The 16,102-nt window shown below is 42.6% G+C and overlaps 2 protein-coding genes across 2 annotated transcripts in view; one reads left to right on the forward strand and one right to left on the reverse strand.

Annotated features, from left to right (window-relative positions):
* The window catches only part of LOC124856991 (nuclear receptor coactivator 3-like), a 49,925-nt gene extending 40,153 nt beyond the window's left edge, over positions 1 to 9,772 (forward strand). Inside the window, exons 10-23 of the mRNA XM_047348004.1 lie at positions 89 to 236; positions 345 to 883; positions 986 to 1,935; positions 2,025 to 2,148; positions 3,217 to 3,456; positions 3,651 to 3,857; positions 4,156 to 4,270; positions 4,418 to 4,589; positions 5,848 to 6,210; positions 6,339 to 6,449; positions 6,541 to 6,772; positions 6,857 to 7,046; positions 7,191 to 7,377; positions 8,184 to 9,772. Of these exons, the coding sequence (XP_047203960.1) occupies positions 89 to 236; positions 345 to 883; positions 986 to 1,935; positions 2,025 to 2,148; positions 3,217 to 3,456; positions 3,651 to 3,857; positions 4,156 to 4,270; positions 4,418 to 4,589; positions 5,848 to 6,210; positions 6,339 to 6,449; positions 6,541 to 6,772; positions 6,857 to 7,046; positions 7,191 to 7,377; positions 8,184 to 8,195 (3,590 nt within the window). The 3' untranslated portion in view covers positions 8,196 to 9,772. The remainder of the gene's footprint in view (positions 1 to 88; positions 237 to 344; positions 884 to 985; positions 1,936 to 2,024; positions 2,149 to 3,216; positions 3,457 to 3,650; positions 3,858 to 4,155; positions 4,271 to 4,417; positions 4,590 to 5,847; positions 6,211 to 6,338; positions 6,450 to 6,540; positions 6,773 to 6,856; positions 7,047 to 7,190; positions 7,378 to 8,183) is intronic.
* A 3,799-nt stretch (positions 9,773 to 13,571) lies between these two features.
* id1 (inhibitor of DNA binding 1, HLH protein) lies at positions 13,572 to 14,797 on the reverse strand. The gene is made up of 2 exons (XM_047346644.1): positions 14,339 to 14,797; positions 13,572 to 14,141 (listed from the first exon to the last, which is right to left on the reverse strand). Exons 1-2 carry the CDS (start codon positions 14,684 to 14,686, stop codon positions 14,106 to 14,108), a joined length of 384 nt encoding a protein of 127 aa, XP_047202600.1. The 5' UTR covers positions 14,687 to 14,797; the 3' UTR covers positions 13,572 to 14,105.
* Positions 14,798 to 16,102: the final 1,305 nt, after the last annotated feature.

The following is a 16,102-nucleotide window of genomic DNA, read 5'->3' on the forward strand; positions in this document are numbered from 1 at the left end:
AACATAAGGTGTGAGGTTTGGTTATTATCAGATTTTTTGTTTGTTTTTAGTTTTTGTGAGACTTTATCTCGTTTTGTTTCTGCTGTAGCTTTCCACAACGGACGCTCAGAGACACCTCTCTACCGCTTCTCTCTCTCTGACGGGACCCCAGTCACTGCTCAGACAAGGACCGAGCTCTGTAGGAATCGCAACACAAATGAGCCACTGTCTTTCCTCTCCACTCACCTGCTGCAAAGGTATAAATGCGTTATTAATAGATAAGAAGAAATCGAGTGTTCATATTTTTACGATAGCATTTGTCTTTGTTCTTTTATTTATTTATTCTGTTTATTTATTCTCTGTAGGGAGCACAGTGCTTACCGTGGAACACAGAGTGGCCCCCTGAGGCCCCAAAACATGAGTGTGAACAATCCCAACCAGCAGATGAACATGGGTCCAGGGGGAAATATGGGCATGAACAGGGGGTATGGCATGGTGGAGCAGAGCAACATGCAGCAAAGAGGAGTTCCCCCCTACTCTGTGGGTGGACGCATAAATCCTATGAACCAGATGAATCATATCAATCCCATGCATCAGATGAATCAAATGAATCCCATGCATCAGATGAACAACATGGGTCAGATGAATCAAATGAATTCCATGCATCAGATGAATTCAATGAATCAAATGGGGTCCATGAACCAGATGAATCCGATGGGCCATCATAGCATGCAGCAGCACCAGCATCAGCAGATTGGCCCGTTCCATGGAGGCGCAGCATACGGGGTGGGTGTGACCAGCCCGACTCAAGCCAGTCCAGGGATCAACGGGCCACACAATGTGATAGGTTCACCTAGAGTCAGAGGAAGCCCCAAGACAGGTGCCAGTCCCTTCTCTCCTGGAGGTATTATCAATAAGTTAACTATAAGTAAATACTTTACATACATTTGTTTAACCTTGATTTTGTCACATTGCTTTCTTGTGTTTTTTCTTCTACCTTATTCAGCTTTGAGCTCTCCCATGAGCTCCAGCCATACTGGGAGCTCTGGAGGTGGAACAGGAGGAGCCAGCTTTTCCAGCAGCTCCTTAAACGCCCTCCAAGCCATCAGCGAGGGCGTTGGTAACCCAATGTCTGCATCTCTCACATCTCCACCACCCCACAAGCCGGACAGCTCCCCAAGCATCAACTCCACCAACCAGGCAGCAGGGGGATCCTGTAAAGCAGGCCCCCCGCCATATTCAGAATCCAAGAGCCCAGGCAGCTCACTGGGGCCTGCTGGAGAGCAGCAGCTCTCGCACACCCCGACCACTGAGGGCCTTCCTGACAGGCCGGACAGCCACGCTTGCATTGGCACGGGAGAGTCCAATCGACGGGCCCCTGACAAGTGCAACAGGAAGCTTCTGCAGCTCCTCACATCTCCTACAGATGAGCTGGTGCCGCCTAATCAAACGCTAACATCTGCACCCACTTCATCACCAGACATGAAGGACGGAGCCCCTGGAGTAACCAGTCCCTCCTCTACAACAGGAGTGTCATCCTCCACGAATGGGAATCACGGCGCTGTGTCGTCCTCTGGGGCCACAAACCAGTCACTGCAGGAAAAACACAAGATCCTTCACAAGCTCCTGCAGAATGGGAACACGCCTGATGATGTGGCTCGCATCACAGCCGAGGCCACGGGCAAGAGCAGCTTGGATTCAGGGACACCGGAGCCAGGTCCTGCAGCCTCTGCAGGGGGAAAGGGATCCGAATCCAAGAAGGAGCAGCACAGTCCCAAAAAGGAGAAACCCCGTCCCCTCCTTCAATACCTTCTCAATAAAGATGACTCTAAAGAAGGTGGCGATGTAAAGCCAAAGCTGGAGGATTTGGACAGGAGAGGAACAAAGGGGGTTGGAGTCACCAGCTCGGGCCCTCATAGCATGGATGGGAAGGTGAAGCTGGAGCCATCTGATGAGGTAGGACTCAAAATGTTTCTGTTATAGATGGTGTCAGACTAAATAAATGGACAGATTACATTTATTATTAATCATTTTTGTTGCTTCAGACGGAGACTCTGGAGACCATTTTGGGTGTTCCACGGAGCAACTCCGGATTCTATCCTGAAACCGACTCCAGAGCTGGAAAGGAAGCAGGAAACAAACAGGGAGCAATGCCAGACAGTTTCCTTGGTGAGTCATCTTAATTGAGCACATCATAGACAATAATCAAAGACTAGGAATGCTCGGTGGGAAAACAATAATGCTGCAGCCTGCAAACGTATTCATACCCCTTGACATTTTTAACATAGTTCCTCGTAACATCCACAAACTTTAATGCATGGTACTCGATTTTTTTTATAAAACACCATCACCATGACAGCGCATCTTTGAAGTGGAATACAATTCAGGTTTTCAAAATTATTAATAAATAAAAATCTGAAAGGTGTATTATTTTTTGGGCTCCCTACCAGATCTGCACATCTAGAGTCTGAAAATCAAGAAAATATTTTTCCAGTTCTTCTTAGCAAAATGGCTCATGCTCTATCAGATTAGATACAGCATCTGTGAAATAAAGTATTTCAAGTCACTAATTCCTTTGGAGCTCTGGCTGTGTGTGTAGTGTTATCCTGCTGGAAGGTGAACCTAAAAGAAGAAAAGCTTCCACACAACATGATGCTACCACCAGCATGTTTTACAGTTTAGATGGTGTGTTCGTGGTGATGTGCTGTGTTCATTTTCCACAACATATAGCGTTGTACATGCGGACCAAAAAGTCTAACTTTGGTCTCATCTCACCAGAGCATCTTCTTCCTCGTGTTTGCTGGGTGCCCTTCGTAGCTGCGTTCCCAAACCTTAGCTGTCAATGTCTGCAGCTCCTCCAGAGTTAACATGCGCCTCTAGGCTACTTCTGTTGTTAATGCTCTCCTTGCCTGGCCTGGATTTTGTTTAGGAATGTCAGAGTAAATGCGGTTGAAAAATAATGCATGCCACACGTTTCAGATTTTTATTGGTAAGGAATGTGCAAAATGTGCAACATTTACCTTCTACTTAATTACTTATCCTACTGTGTTTTGGTCTGTCACATAAACTCTTAATAAAACAAACCCAAATGTGGCAGAGTTCAAGAGGTATGAATAGTCTTTCAAGGTGTCGGGAAGCTTAAATATGCAGATCTGTTTACAGAGGGGTTTTTATGTCCTCTAAGTGGATTGTGTAGCAGGTACCAGTGTTTAAATGCATATTGAACCTGTGTTTTAGATGGGGAAAGAGTCTCTGGCATGCCTGCGCAGCGTGCACCTTTTCAGAGAGCCTTGTCCTTGGATGCTAAGCCCATTGATGGAGAGATAGCAGCAGGAGGTGGACTGACAACAAGACAGAATGTCCCCTGTCCATCATTGGTTAAACAGGAGAACATGGAGCCTTCAATACGACCCGGAGCTGTGCCCAATGGCTTTCCTGGAGGCATGGGTGTGTGTCCACCACGAGGAAACGCAACAAGTAATTTAAGCACCACATTCTTTACACACACTTGATAAAAACAGGATCTCACAAAATAGACAACATGCTAAAATGAATGAAAAATACTTATTAGTTGCTTAAGCTAAATATCTTTTAAAATGCAGAGTTTTAGGGTGCCGTATTAGTCGAGTTATAAAGCTTGTATTTGAAACTGTTCATCATATGTTGTTCAGGAGGCATGGGCAGGGGTATCCATCAGCGTCCTCCAATGGCAGTTCCAGGGGAATGGGGAATGCAGAGGCCCAACAGCAACCCTGTGACCGGACCGGGACACCCGGGCATGGCTCGTTCTGGCCAAATGGGAGTACCCATGATGAACCGCTCCAACAGTGTCCCTGCAAACACCAGATCTATGCTGCAACAGCAACTCATGGATATGGGTACGTAATGAGTTCTATGATCTGAATTCATCTCTTCTCAGTTAATCCGCTGTTTTTTTGGGGGGGGGGGGATTATAAGGCAAAATAGCAATATGAAATCCCAAACTACAATGATAGAAATCTGTTGATGGTATTCCATGATCCCGTTTGTGTTTGCAGCCTGAATAAGGCACGTTTTCATACTCAATTGGACTGCTGTTCATACTATCTCTTGAAATTGATAAAAACAGTTTTATGGTTGATATTACATCTTCTTTTTTTTTTTTTTTACATACAATGTCTACTGTCACTTATGCAGGTAATAATGAAGGTGGTATGGTCATGAGCCCATTTGGTGGAAATGGCCCTCCTCAGTCTCCCTCCTGGCCTGACCCTGCCATGGGAATGGACAGACCGCAAAACTGTACAAACAGGTAAATATTTTGCTGCTTTACATTTCCTTATTCACACCTTTTTTTTTTTTTTTTACTTCAGGTTCATTTAAGTAGCCGATAAGACATAGTTTCTGATTGTAGTTTCTGACAGAGACCTAATCCTTTTCATGTCACTGGTTGACTTAGGGACACGTTTGTGCATCCCCTTGAGGAGCTCCTGGGGACTCTGCCCAGTAATGATGGTCCAACTGATGAAAGGGCTCTTCTTGACCAGCTAGACTCTCTTCTCAAAACCACTGATGTCATTGCTCTGCAGGAGATAGACAGAGCCCTGGGAATCCCTGAAATAGTTGGCCAGGTAATAATTGAACTTGGAGCATAACATTTGGAACCTCTTACAGATGTTTGTGCCCATAATTTGTTGCTAACTACATCTAGCTGTTTGCTCATCATTCATAATTTATCCATCCATCCATTTGTTCTTCATCCATCAGCGCACCCTTTGCCACTATGACAGCTTTAAGGTCTAGGAGTGTGTTTATATGAATGTTTGAACCATTCTTGTTGTAAGGTCACACATTTAGATGAAAAGTGGTTATTGAGGTGGTTGTTCTGTCGGGTTAATGCTACGACTCTGTATTGCGCAAGTCAAGTTCTTCCACACCAAACTCTTTATGGAACTTCCTTTGTGCACTGGTGCACAGCCATGTTGAGATAAGAAGGGGCCATCTGCAAACTATTCCCCCAAAGTTGGGAGCATGAAATATCTTGGTCTAATGAAGCATTTAGAGTTCCTGTCATTAGAACTAATGCCCCTTTTCCACTGGTCCTTACTCGGCACGGTTCAGTACGGCTCTACTTTTTAGGCTTTTCCATTAGGTTACATTACTATTCTTAGTACCTGGTTGGATGTGGTGCCAAGCGAACCGATCCGTGCTGACACCCCAACATCAGAAGACTGTTGGTCACTGATTGGTTAGAGGGCAGCGTCACTAGTCACTGCATATTTTAATAACTAATATATTCAACCATTAAATTGTTGTACACTGGGCTTATTGTGTATAGAACCACTATAGCAAGTTGGCGTTAGATAGCGTTAGCGTACCCTCAAATCTCCTCTAGCTTGAACTCTTCAGTTCGATACCGCTCCATGGCTTCTCCTCTCTCCTGTACTTATCCAGAATAATTTGTCTTGATTCGCCTGCCTCCTTCTCTGGCTCCTCTTTCACTCGCAGTGTGACAACAGTCATAGACTGAGCAGCAGGTCCTCCATTGTTGTTGTGTTTATGTCGCTACAAATCAGGTCACGTTAGTTTTTCGGACTGTGGGGCCACCTTGCTTTTGACGAACCTGCCCACAATGAGATGGTACTCAGTTATAATTTAAAACTAACCAAACCGCGTAGAGTAGAACTGGCCCGGATAGAGTAGGATTTAGTAGAGAGGGAATTTTATGATTTTCTAATGGTATACATAACCATTAGAAACAGTTTGTCACATGATGTGAAATTGTTGCTGCTGTTTGATCTTACATGTAGCGACCTGCTTTGTGCTGCTATGTTACCCTGTTGCTCCAGGAAAGTTTGCTTACATGACTTCTATCTTCATCTGTACCAGGCGCAGGGACCCGAAGGCCCCCAGCAATGCCCAGATCAAGTACAGGGGTCATGCCTCCCATCGGAACCCTTTCCGGGTCTCAACTCCTCCATGACCTTGGACCAAAAACCTATGTATGGCCAGGCCTACCCAGGTGCCCCATCGATGGGAATGCAGCCTGGTTATGTCGGTAACACGATGCAAGGCCAGTCTCCTGGAGGCTTCAACCCCATGATGAACCAGATGGGCCAGGCAGGAGGCTTCCCTGGCATGGCAAGCATGGGGGCCATGGGTAACCCCCGTGCAAACATGCAGAGACCTCGCATGATGACTGCCACCAAACCTCTCCGTCTGCAGCTGCAGCAGCGACTACAGGGACAGCAGGTGATCACACAGACTGTCTTCACCCTGAGAATGGTCTTATTAATTCTTCTTCTTTGTTATTTCAATTTACTTTAAATGCAGAAAACATTGTGGGTGCTTTGAAAAGTGTTTTATATCTCCTCCGGCAGTTTATGAACCAGGCACGACAAGGCATGAAAATGGAAAATGTCCCTGGAGGAAGCCCCGCCATGCGCTCAGCCATGCAGCCTGGCATGCAGTCAGCAGGAATGAGTGGTCAGGTATGCAGTCAACACTTTACATATCATTTCAAATTACTGAACATGGTGTGTTGTTAGCAAACCCAGTGACTGCATGGATTCATGTTTGCAGCCTGGTTTCATGAATGCCCAGATGATAGCTCAGCGCAACAGGGACAACATGATGAGGAGGCAAAGGATGATGATGCTAATGCAGCAGCAGCAGCAGAATCAAGCAGCAGCAGCAGCAGGAGGCTTCAGCCCTCCTCCTAATGTCACAGCACCAGGGGGCATGGAAAGCCCCATGGGAGGGCCCCCCATTAATCAGCCTGGACAGCAGGGTTTCAACTATGGAAGTAACTACGGTGAGCTGAGTGAGGAAGAGACATCTGTCAGCAACATTTCTACCTGATTCTCGGATTTCAGCATTGTTGCTGGTGTTTTTGCAGGGATGAACCAGCAGGGGGACTCAACTTTCATGGCTCCCGGTAGCAGTCCGCCAGGAAACATGATGCAAGGCCGAATGGGAGGTCCTCCTCACAACACCATGATGGCTGTTAGGCAGGGGAATCCCCAGGGTGGCCACATGTACACATCTGGAGACAAAGGCTGGCCACAGGGAGGAATGCCACGCAATAGGTGTGTATCAGCAACAATTCATTGGATCCTTTGGTCTTCTAATGGTTTTAGTTCTTTAAATGGCCTTTACGTGCAATAATCTGAGAGGTTTTTGACTCTGTTCTATTTCTAACCTATAAAGTCTGCTTGGTTTTACCTTTCCAGCCCGTATCCTCAGCAACAGTTCCCACAGCCAGCCAACCAGGGCCAGTTTGGACCCATGATGATGAACGCCACAATGAGTGGACCTGGGCCAGTCAGTGGCTCAGCAGCAGGGCAGATGGCTCAGATGCAAGGCCAAATGGGCATGAACCCTATGGGAATGAGCAGACTCCCAATGGGACCTGATCAGGTAGATAATAGTTTGACCCAGTAGTCTCTTGCAGTAGTACTAAACCTTAAACTTTTGACATTTTGTCACGCTACAACCACAGACTTCAGTGCATCTCATTTGGTTTTAATGGGATAGACCAACAAAAAGTAGCACCTAAGTTTGAGGTAGAAGGGGAAAAACATACAATAATCTAAAAATCATTTGTGTTCACCGCAGCCAAGTTAACACTAGGTGACTTTTTACCGTGATTAGTCATTTGGCACTTTCTTCTTTGCAAAATAGCTCAAACTCTTCTAAATAGAGTAGCCAGAGTTTTAACCTTTATTCTAACATATGATATGCTTTGATCTTAACCATTCATTTCTAGTGTTGACTGCATGTTTAGGGCCATTGTCCTGCTGGAAGGTGAACCTCCACCTCAGTCTCAATTCCTCTACCGTCTTAAGCAGGTTTTCTTCCTCGATTGCCTCGCCTACCTGCTTTGTTCCTTGGTCTTCATGATGCTGTTTCTTCACTAAAGTTCTCTATCAAACCTCTGAGGCCTTCACAGAACAGCCACATTTAAAATGACACATTTAGACTGTATTTACTAATAAGGGTGAGTTCTGAAGGCAGTGGTTCCCCTGGGTTTTACCAAAGGTCATCAGAGTAAAGTGGAAGGAATACAAATGCATGTCACCTGTTTAAAAACTAATTTGTGTTGTTCTATCACTTCAAATTTCAGTAACATGCATTAAAGTTGAGACAGTAAAATGTTTAAATGTTGGAGGGTTAGAGTGACGCAAGAAGTGTTTCATGATCTAACTCTTGCTCTGTCTCTGCAGAAGTATTGCTGAGGACCTGTAGCAGACTCTTTCAGCTGGGAAGGCCTGGGCTGGACCAGGACCAGACCGTAGATATTCCCCTGCGAAAGAGAGCATAAATGATTACACAGAAGACTGGGTACAGTGCGTGGTAATATGGCATTGTACTGCAATAAAAGAAATGAGCCACAGAGACTACTTTGTGCAAGTCGGAGCCTTGGAAGCACAAAGACAACATGGCTGTGTGGGTCTGTTTGGGTGCCCAACCTAGAGCTGTGGGGCAGTATTCAGCGCCACAGCCGGGCTACAGAACAGGACTAAGGTACAACTGGCTGTGGCTGCACTTTACCAGGAAGCTTCTTTGTTTCTGTCGGGGAAAAAAGGTGGATGCAATATTCCTTCATCTTTACAGCCTTACTAGAGATTCAATGCCTTTACAACAGTATGTTTAGTTTATTGCTTTTTCCTTAGCCTTTGAATGCACCTCATTCTTAAGTCATTGAAAGCTATAAGCACACAGTTTACTAATAATGTTATGCAGATTGGAGCAATAATTCTTGCCTCTATGCTTTCGGCTGTAACTGAGCATCATAATCCATGTTTAAAAAAAACAAATGGTACTGCAGTATTAGACGTCTCATATGTCTTCTGTGAATATGAATTGTAAATACTTGAGAAATATATATCACACCTGCTTTTTATAGGCCCATTCTAGCACAAAGAGATGAGACCTGGTTGTATTTTTGTGTCCCATAGGTCAACATTGATTTGGTTGGTTTTTACCATTTGCAACACATTTGGTGTCATTTTCCGAATGCTTTTACATTTTCCTTAAAGGTTTGTGTTTCACCTTTTAGCAAGGCACTTTTTATAAGCGAGGAGTACCTGACCTGTTGAAGGTTTGTGCTTTGACCCGGTCACGGGTTTTACAGGAAGTTGGTTAAAGTGACCGAACAAAAAGAGATGAACTAGTTAAGGTGAGTTAATTGATTTAGTTGAGACACCTTCCTTTCCCACGAGCTCCCTCCTTCAGCTGCAGGTTTAGTTCGCGCCATCTTAGTTTTGACTGTTATTGACTGGCAGGATCTACCTTTTCAACACGCGCAATCCAAAGATATTTTTCCACGTCTCTGTGTATAGTTATAGGTTTTCTGATGTACATTTTTTTTTTTGAGATGTGTTATCTATCATTGGAACGGTAAATGGGTACATATCATGGATGTTTAAAAACAAAAAAAAGAAAAACATAGGACGCTTCTGGAAATGGAGGAGACTGCTCAGCTCAGCGAAGTGAAGAGGACCTGAAACTTTGAACTTGTTGGAAGTTTTTCCTTCCAGGAAACAAAAGCATGTGTTGCTGTGTTCAACAAATACCAATGGAATGACATCCACTTTGAAACATATCAAATATTTCTTCTATTTTTCAGGAAGTAGCATTGATTTTTGTTACTTCAAGAAACAGGAACTTTGTTGAGTGAAATGAAGTACAAAAGAGAGAATTTTTTGTTTTTCTTTGTTTGGAGGTGGAATAAGCTGACATTTTACGGGATGTATATTACAATGTTTTCTGTTGATGTTGATATTGTTGTAAATACAAATTTATATTTAAACCTTCTGGACTCTCACTCCTCATTCATATCGGCATGCACATCATCCAGTGTCGATCTAATAAAAACATGTGGCTTTCCCGTTAGTCTAATATTCTTTTACAAGAAAAGCTCTTGCTTTTATTTCCCCCAATATACACCAGATAAATATCAAATGTTTGCAAATGTTTTTTTCTTTTTTAGATTCTTAAAAAAAATCTTAGGAAATCTTAAAGACAAAACATTCGCAGACTTTGGCCAATTTAGGATCATGTGACTTTCATGTTGGATAGTTGTTTGAAGTGATTGCAGTGCAATTAAATCAGCAATGTGAAACTAACAACACACCATTACAAATAATCAGTATACATACCGATACTTGCATTAAGCATGTTAAAAGTAAGTGCACACCTAAAATGAAATCAAAGAGAATAAAATCTTTTGCATTATTTTTTTCCAGACAGCTTGGAAAGCTATTTTGAATTATATTAAAAACCTGAATCTGTTCATTTTATTCCAATTACAAAGGCGTTTTTTTTTTTTTTTTTTTTTTTTGTCTTGTTTCAATAATCAAACTCATTCAGAATAAAGTGCTAGAAAAATAATCAAAGGAAAAGAAAAGCAGCCTAAGTTGGAATTAACTAAGGACTGATTCTTCCAAATGCTGTAAAAAAAAAAAAAACTTCCTGGAGCGTTTTGCTCCAGGAAGTAGTTCACTGGAAAAAATCATGAGGTTAAGAAATTATGGCATTAAAAGTTAATCTAAGTGATTTATGCACTCTTAGACTACAGTTCAACTCTCCTGGCAGCGTGTAAGGGAGTTACAAGCTTGTATTGTAATATTTGAGATGCATTTTGTTTTGCTGTCTTCACTGGCAGTTATGAATCCAACCTGGTGCATTTTCATGATTGCCTGCCTGTGGTTCTTTTTCAAATGCATGCAGACATTGTGTACTGTACAAATATTTTTCTGGTGTGAGATTTTCAAATACAATTGCAGATTTCTTTCAACTTTAACAAACCTTGTCTACATTAAAATGTTAAAATTACATCACTGTTTCTTTGACAAGCATTCTTTACTTGATCCTAACCAGTGGGTCCCAAACTTTATCGAATACTAGTAGTAGCTTAATTAAACAAGGACATAACGACAACATATACTACCAATTAAAAATGTTTAAGTCCTAAAAACACAAATAATAGAAAATCAAGTGTATATTAAAAATATACTATTTTAAACACATAATAATAATAGGCAAGATTATTAAAAAGACAATAATAGCATGTAAACCCTTTAAAAATGAGTACTCGTGTAATTTGTATTTTTTGAAAAATGTCTTAATTACCCCAACTTTAGAAAACACCGACCGATTCCAATTATCACTGGTTTTTTTGTATTAACAGATAGAGGAAAGTAAATCTTCTACAGTTTAGTCTGTTTCAGCAGCAAATCCTTAAGAAAGCATCAACTGTGCTACATATAAAGAACAGAAATGCAGTCAAAAAGAGAGAATGGGCTTAAGATTGTTTAGTTATATTGTTTATCTTAAATTATTCTTGGTAAATTCAGAAAAGCTCCAGCTTCATCCGGTCTGGTAACATGACGCCATGTTACCGGAAGAGGGAGCTATTGTCTTCTTGTGGTTTTCCCTTCACTGTTTCTCTTTTTATCGTAAAATGTGATGCACCAATGAGGGGTGCAATCCATTATAATGTCGCTAGAGGGAGCTAAAATACAAACTGGAATCAAACGACGTGATAGGGGTTGATTCACGTTTGTGTATTTTGGGATTACCATAGAATTTAAATTATTGTCAGATAAGGAATTTCATCAACCGCATGTTGGAGATAATCATAGGAGAATGATAAGAGGGGTCTGAAATTTGTTTTCTCTTCAGCTTAATCATAAAAAAAATGATCGTTACTATCGACCATATACTGTAGATCCCTGGTGAATGGCGGACGGAGGTAACACCATAGCTGTCCAAGCAGCGTGTTAAAAGCCCTTAGGAGCTTGTATGTTAAATAACTTAGCGCGCAGACAGCTCCTGAAATATAAAAAAGAGACGTTTCTGTTTTCTCCGTGTGGATATTAATAGGTAACTTATGGCGTATGAGTGAACTGTGGGAATCTCTACCAGAGAGCAACTCCTTCCCTCTCTCTCTCTCTCTCTCTCTCTGTCTTTGGCGTGATTCCCAGCCCATCTGCGGCCTGGCCTGCGGATTACTGTTTGTTAATGTTTCAATCAGCTGTGTGTTGAGGAATGTGGAGCTATTTAACCTGAACTTCCCCAGGTGTGCCGAGGCGCCGCTCAGTCTGGGCCCCGCCGCCCTCTCCTGCCCTTGGCACAAAGCTATCACACAAACACAATCACACACTGGCCGCGCCGGGGCTGCAGCTGTGCGCATCGCACCGCAGGGAAATGGGAAAAACATTGCACCAGGGAGACAGAATAAATCTTAGAGCGAATTGCCTCGCCAAAGCTCGTTTTTTAACCGCTGAGGGAGAGAGAGAGGCCGAAACAGAGCTGCAGATTTACGTGATAACATATAGGAACAACACATTTAAATGGTGTGTTATGACGTGAAACAAGCCCCCCTTTTAGATTATTATTGTCTTCTTTCCTTATAAACCTTTCTCTATCATTTTCACTCCTGTCGACTATTAAACTGAAGTCATTTCGCTTAAAGTTTCAAACAGTCTGCCTATATTTACCAAGGGCTCCACTTCCTCAAGTAATGTGATACTTTAATGGCCCACAGAGAGGCAAATGAGCAATTTAACTGCATGGATATGAGCCATTATGTTTACCACCAGCTGCGGTTGGATGTTACCTGCAAAACTGGCCCAAGGGATAAAAGATCCAAGCTGGTTCTGTTAATAAATTATAAGTATCTGACACACTAAATATTTGTGTTTTGGCCCTCCCATTGCTTGAAACTATTTTAAACTGGTGTTTAAAGTTTAGGAATAGGACATAAAAATTTTAAAATCTTTGATATTTCAATTTCCCCCCAAAGTTTGCATTCCCTTTTTCGTAATGAGTATTTGACGTGCTGAAAGTTGGAGCTATAAGAGGTTTTATTAGAGCATCTATCAAGGATAACAAAAGTTCTACGAGTACAACATTTAAAATTTAGCAGAATATGTTTTTTGGGGATCAAAAACAACTGAAAAATGGGTAATCACACCACGAGAAATATTTGCTTGTGTCTGTGCTGGAGTCACACTTCATGCGCATCATTACTGTCAATTAATATGACCAATCAAACATGCCTCTCACTCCTGAGTCTGCATTAAAGTTGTGCATGGGACACAACTGCCAGACTAAATAAGTAAATGAGGGATATAGCCTTGCCTGTGATATTTATTTTTTTACCATTGATGCGACGTGAATAATGTGATAGTCAAGCTAAACAGCTGCTTAGCTTACTAGAAAACCAAGAAACTAAAGGTATTAAAAGCACAATATGTAAATGACAAAGCTTAAGAGATATAGGTGTTGCTGTGGTGGCTGAAAGTGGGGCCCAAAATCAAATACCGCTCAGGGACCCATACTATCTATTGCCAGCCCTGGCTGCCTGAACAACAGCTTCTGGCAGATGTGAGGTGTTTTAGTGACATGTTTTCACTCACACCATAAAATCTTAACCTTTGTCAAAAAACAAACACAGATATTGCTGTAGCGGTAAATCCTACCAAGAGTTTTTGTTTTATTGGTCAATTTATGGAAACAAAGCTGCCAAATTTTACATCTAAAGTTTATGAAGTTATCCTTTAAAACCATCTTTCTCTTGGTTGGAAACAGACGCAACACAAGGATTCTTGTTCAAAAAATAGTGTTCTTGTTTTAATAAAAACGCAAATAATGTACATTGTAAGAAAACAATATCTTCACATAATGTGGCATTGTAATATACAATACAGTTTGTCACTCAGGAATCTGAGAAATTATTTTTCTTCTTTTACAAAATGTTTGAATTCTTTATCTGATTTACACAAAATACAAAAGAGCATGACAGAAACACAAGCTTTAGAAACTCTACAAGCAACAGACTAAAGCTGGTTGCTCTGAACTTTGTCTTGGTCCCCCAGACTAACCCAGTCTCTAGATCTGGACACCATGCACCGCTCTCAGAGCCCTCGGATGAATCGAGAGCTGTGAGTGACAGAGTCCACCGCGGCCGGAGGATGTCCAGTCTGATTTTCTAGCATTTGATTTTGGGAGTTTTAAACATCCCTACACAGTTCAAGGCGCTAGATTTCGATGTGGTCCAGAAGCCACACCAGGTTCGCCTTGTTGCTCCTGCGCGGGCGCACGCTTTTGGGATGATGTGGAAGATGCTCCATCAGCTCTTAGCGGCACATTATCCTCTCTTCTGAGCAGCCATTCTGCAAAGGGGAAGGAAGAGAAGCTAGTGAGTGCATGTTGGTTACACATGGTAAACACATCTGTTTTCAGGCGCTTTTACGCACAGATTGGCAACTTTACGCACACCTGCTTTCATGCAGTAAAAGCATTACAAACGTGCATCCTGCTTTATGGGAAGCTCTTGTCTAGTCTGCAACACGTGAGAGGAGATATTTACCTCCACTGAGATGCTGGCGAGCTCTGCGTTCAGCGTGGTCAGCGGCGTGCGAGGGACCGAGTGCTGCTGGCGATTCTTCTCCGGCTCGTCCAGCTCGACCTGCAGGTCCCAGATGTAGTCGATGACGTGCTGCAGGATCTCCACCTTGCTCGCCTTTTTGTTGGTGGGCAGGGTGGGCACCAGCTCCTTCAGCTTGCTGTAGCAGCTGTTCATGTCCTGCAGGAAGACGCTCATCTGCTCGTCCAACAGCGGGATCTTGCATTTGGAGATGGCCAGGCTCTGCTCGGACAGGCCAATCTCTCCACCGACCTTGCTCTTCAGGGCGCAGGTAGATCCGACAACCTTCATCTTGTCTGTAGCTTCCACAGATGGCGAGGGTTTAAAAGATAAGGTGGGCTTCTCCTCCTCTCAGAGATGTCGGCAAGTCTGTGTTGACAGTTCGCAACGTCCATATGGGGAAGCCTCCTCGGCTTTATAGGACAGCAGCAGCTCAGGGGGCGTGTCCGAGCTGTCCCGAAGGAAGACGGCCAATGAGAGGCGGTCCAAAGCCGCGCTGTCAGCCAATGTCTGCACTCGGCTGGTTATCGGAATTTACAATCTGTTTGAGGGATGGCGTTACAAATGGAAACAAATGTGTGTCTTTTATGGGTAATATGTGGGAATCCAGCTGTCCACGGCTTGGGGACTCTGCAGGTGTGGATTGCCTGGGGACAGTCAATGGGTGGTGAATGCTGGGCCATGCACTGTGAGAATGTGTGTGGGATGGGACGGAATGAATAGGATGAATGGTTAATGACAATTAGGCCGCCGCAGTGCCCCAGATTTGCCTTTGACAATTGTTGATGGGACTGCAGATGTGCCAGACAATGGTACAGTACATTTAGGGAATTAATCACACAGGCTGGAGAGAATGACCACCTTTTTCTAACAGGAGTTGTTCAGTATGATTGCTGAGCTGGCCCAAGGATGAAGAGAAATAAGCAGCAAGGGACCAGCTCTAGACAGCTATGCTGGGGCAAAAGATCTTAATACAGTCTTATATATTTATTTATTTATTCATTTATTATAAATAACAATACACTATTATTAATTAACATATGTTCACTCTGTAGTTGTCATCAATGTGCTCCAAACATACTAAAACTAGACATTGAAAATAAAATGAGAACAACACTTTATTATGTGCTCAATGTATGGCCTAAATCCCACAATTCAAGTCTTCTTGATCCTTTTTATAAAACAATTTTCTCATTTCAAGTTGAAATAAACATTTTTGCAAACACGTTGGGATCCAACTATAAAATATTTCCTAAATACTCTGAACTTTATAGAGCTTTGTGTTTAATATAACTGACATCACAATCCAGTCTCTTCTGCACAAACCTCACTACATATAATTCTGTAGTCTATATTTCCCTCATAGTCTATTGTCAAGCAGTCGGACTTACTTGTAATATTTTAAAGGAGATATTTAGGTAACGTTGCTGGCCCAAAGGTCACAACTTTTATTAAAATATGATATGGAAATTTTACAGAGAACCCACCTCGGAGCACAAGTACCAGTAAAATGGATCTGGCAGCACCTAATAAAAAGCTTTTTTAAATCATTTCTCTGGCCGTGTTTCTTATTCTAATCGTCCATTTTAACCAGTAGATTGTTAAGCCTGCCTGAAAGAGTTCCCCCTCAGTAAAATCAGTCTGTGGAATACCTTTTTAATTTATACTCAACAACACAATGTTGTTTTTTTCACTAAGCAGGGTTAC

Source organism: Girardinichthys multiradiatus, chromosome 20 (genome assembly GCF_021462225.1).
Source record: "Girardinichthys multiradiatus isolate DD_20200921_A chromosome 20, DD_fGirMul_XY1, whole genome shotgun sequence".
Lineage (NCBI taxonomy): Eukaryota > Metazoa > Chordata > Actinopteri > Cyprinodontiformes > Goodeidae > Girardinichthys > Girardinichthys multiradiatus.

What these genes read in the sequence shown, in the direction of transcription:
- id1 (XM_047346644.1), bottom strand. Translation starts at nt 14,686, where the DNA reads ATGAAGGTTGTCGGATCTACCTGCGCCCTGAAGAGCAAGGTCGGTGGA. An exon ending in TCGCCAGCATCTCAGTGGAG is followed by an intron (nt 14,142 to 14,338) that starts GTAAATATCTCC and finishes TCCCCTTTGCAG; the next exon opens with AATGGCTGCTCAGAAGAGAG.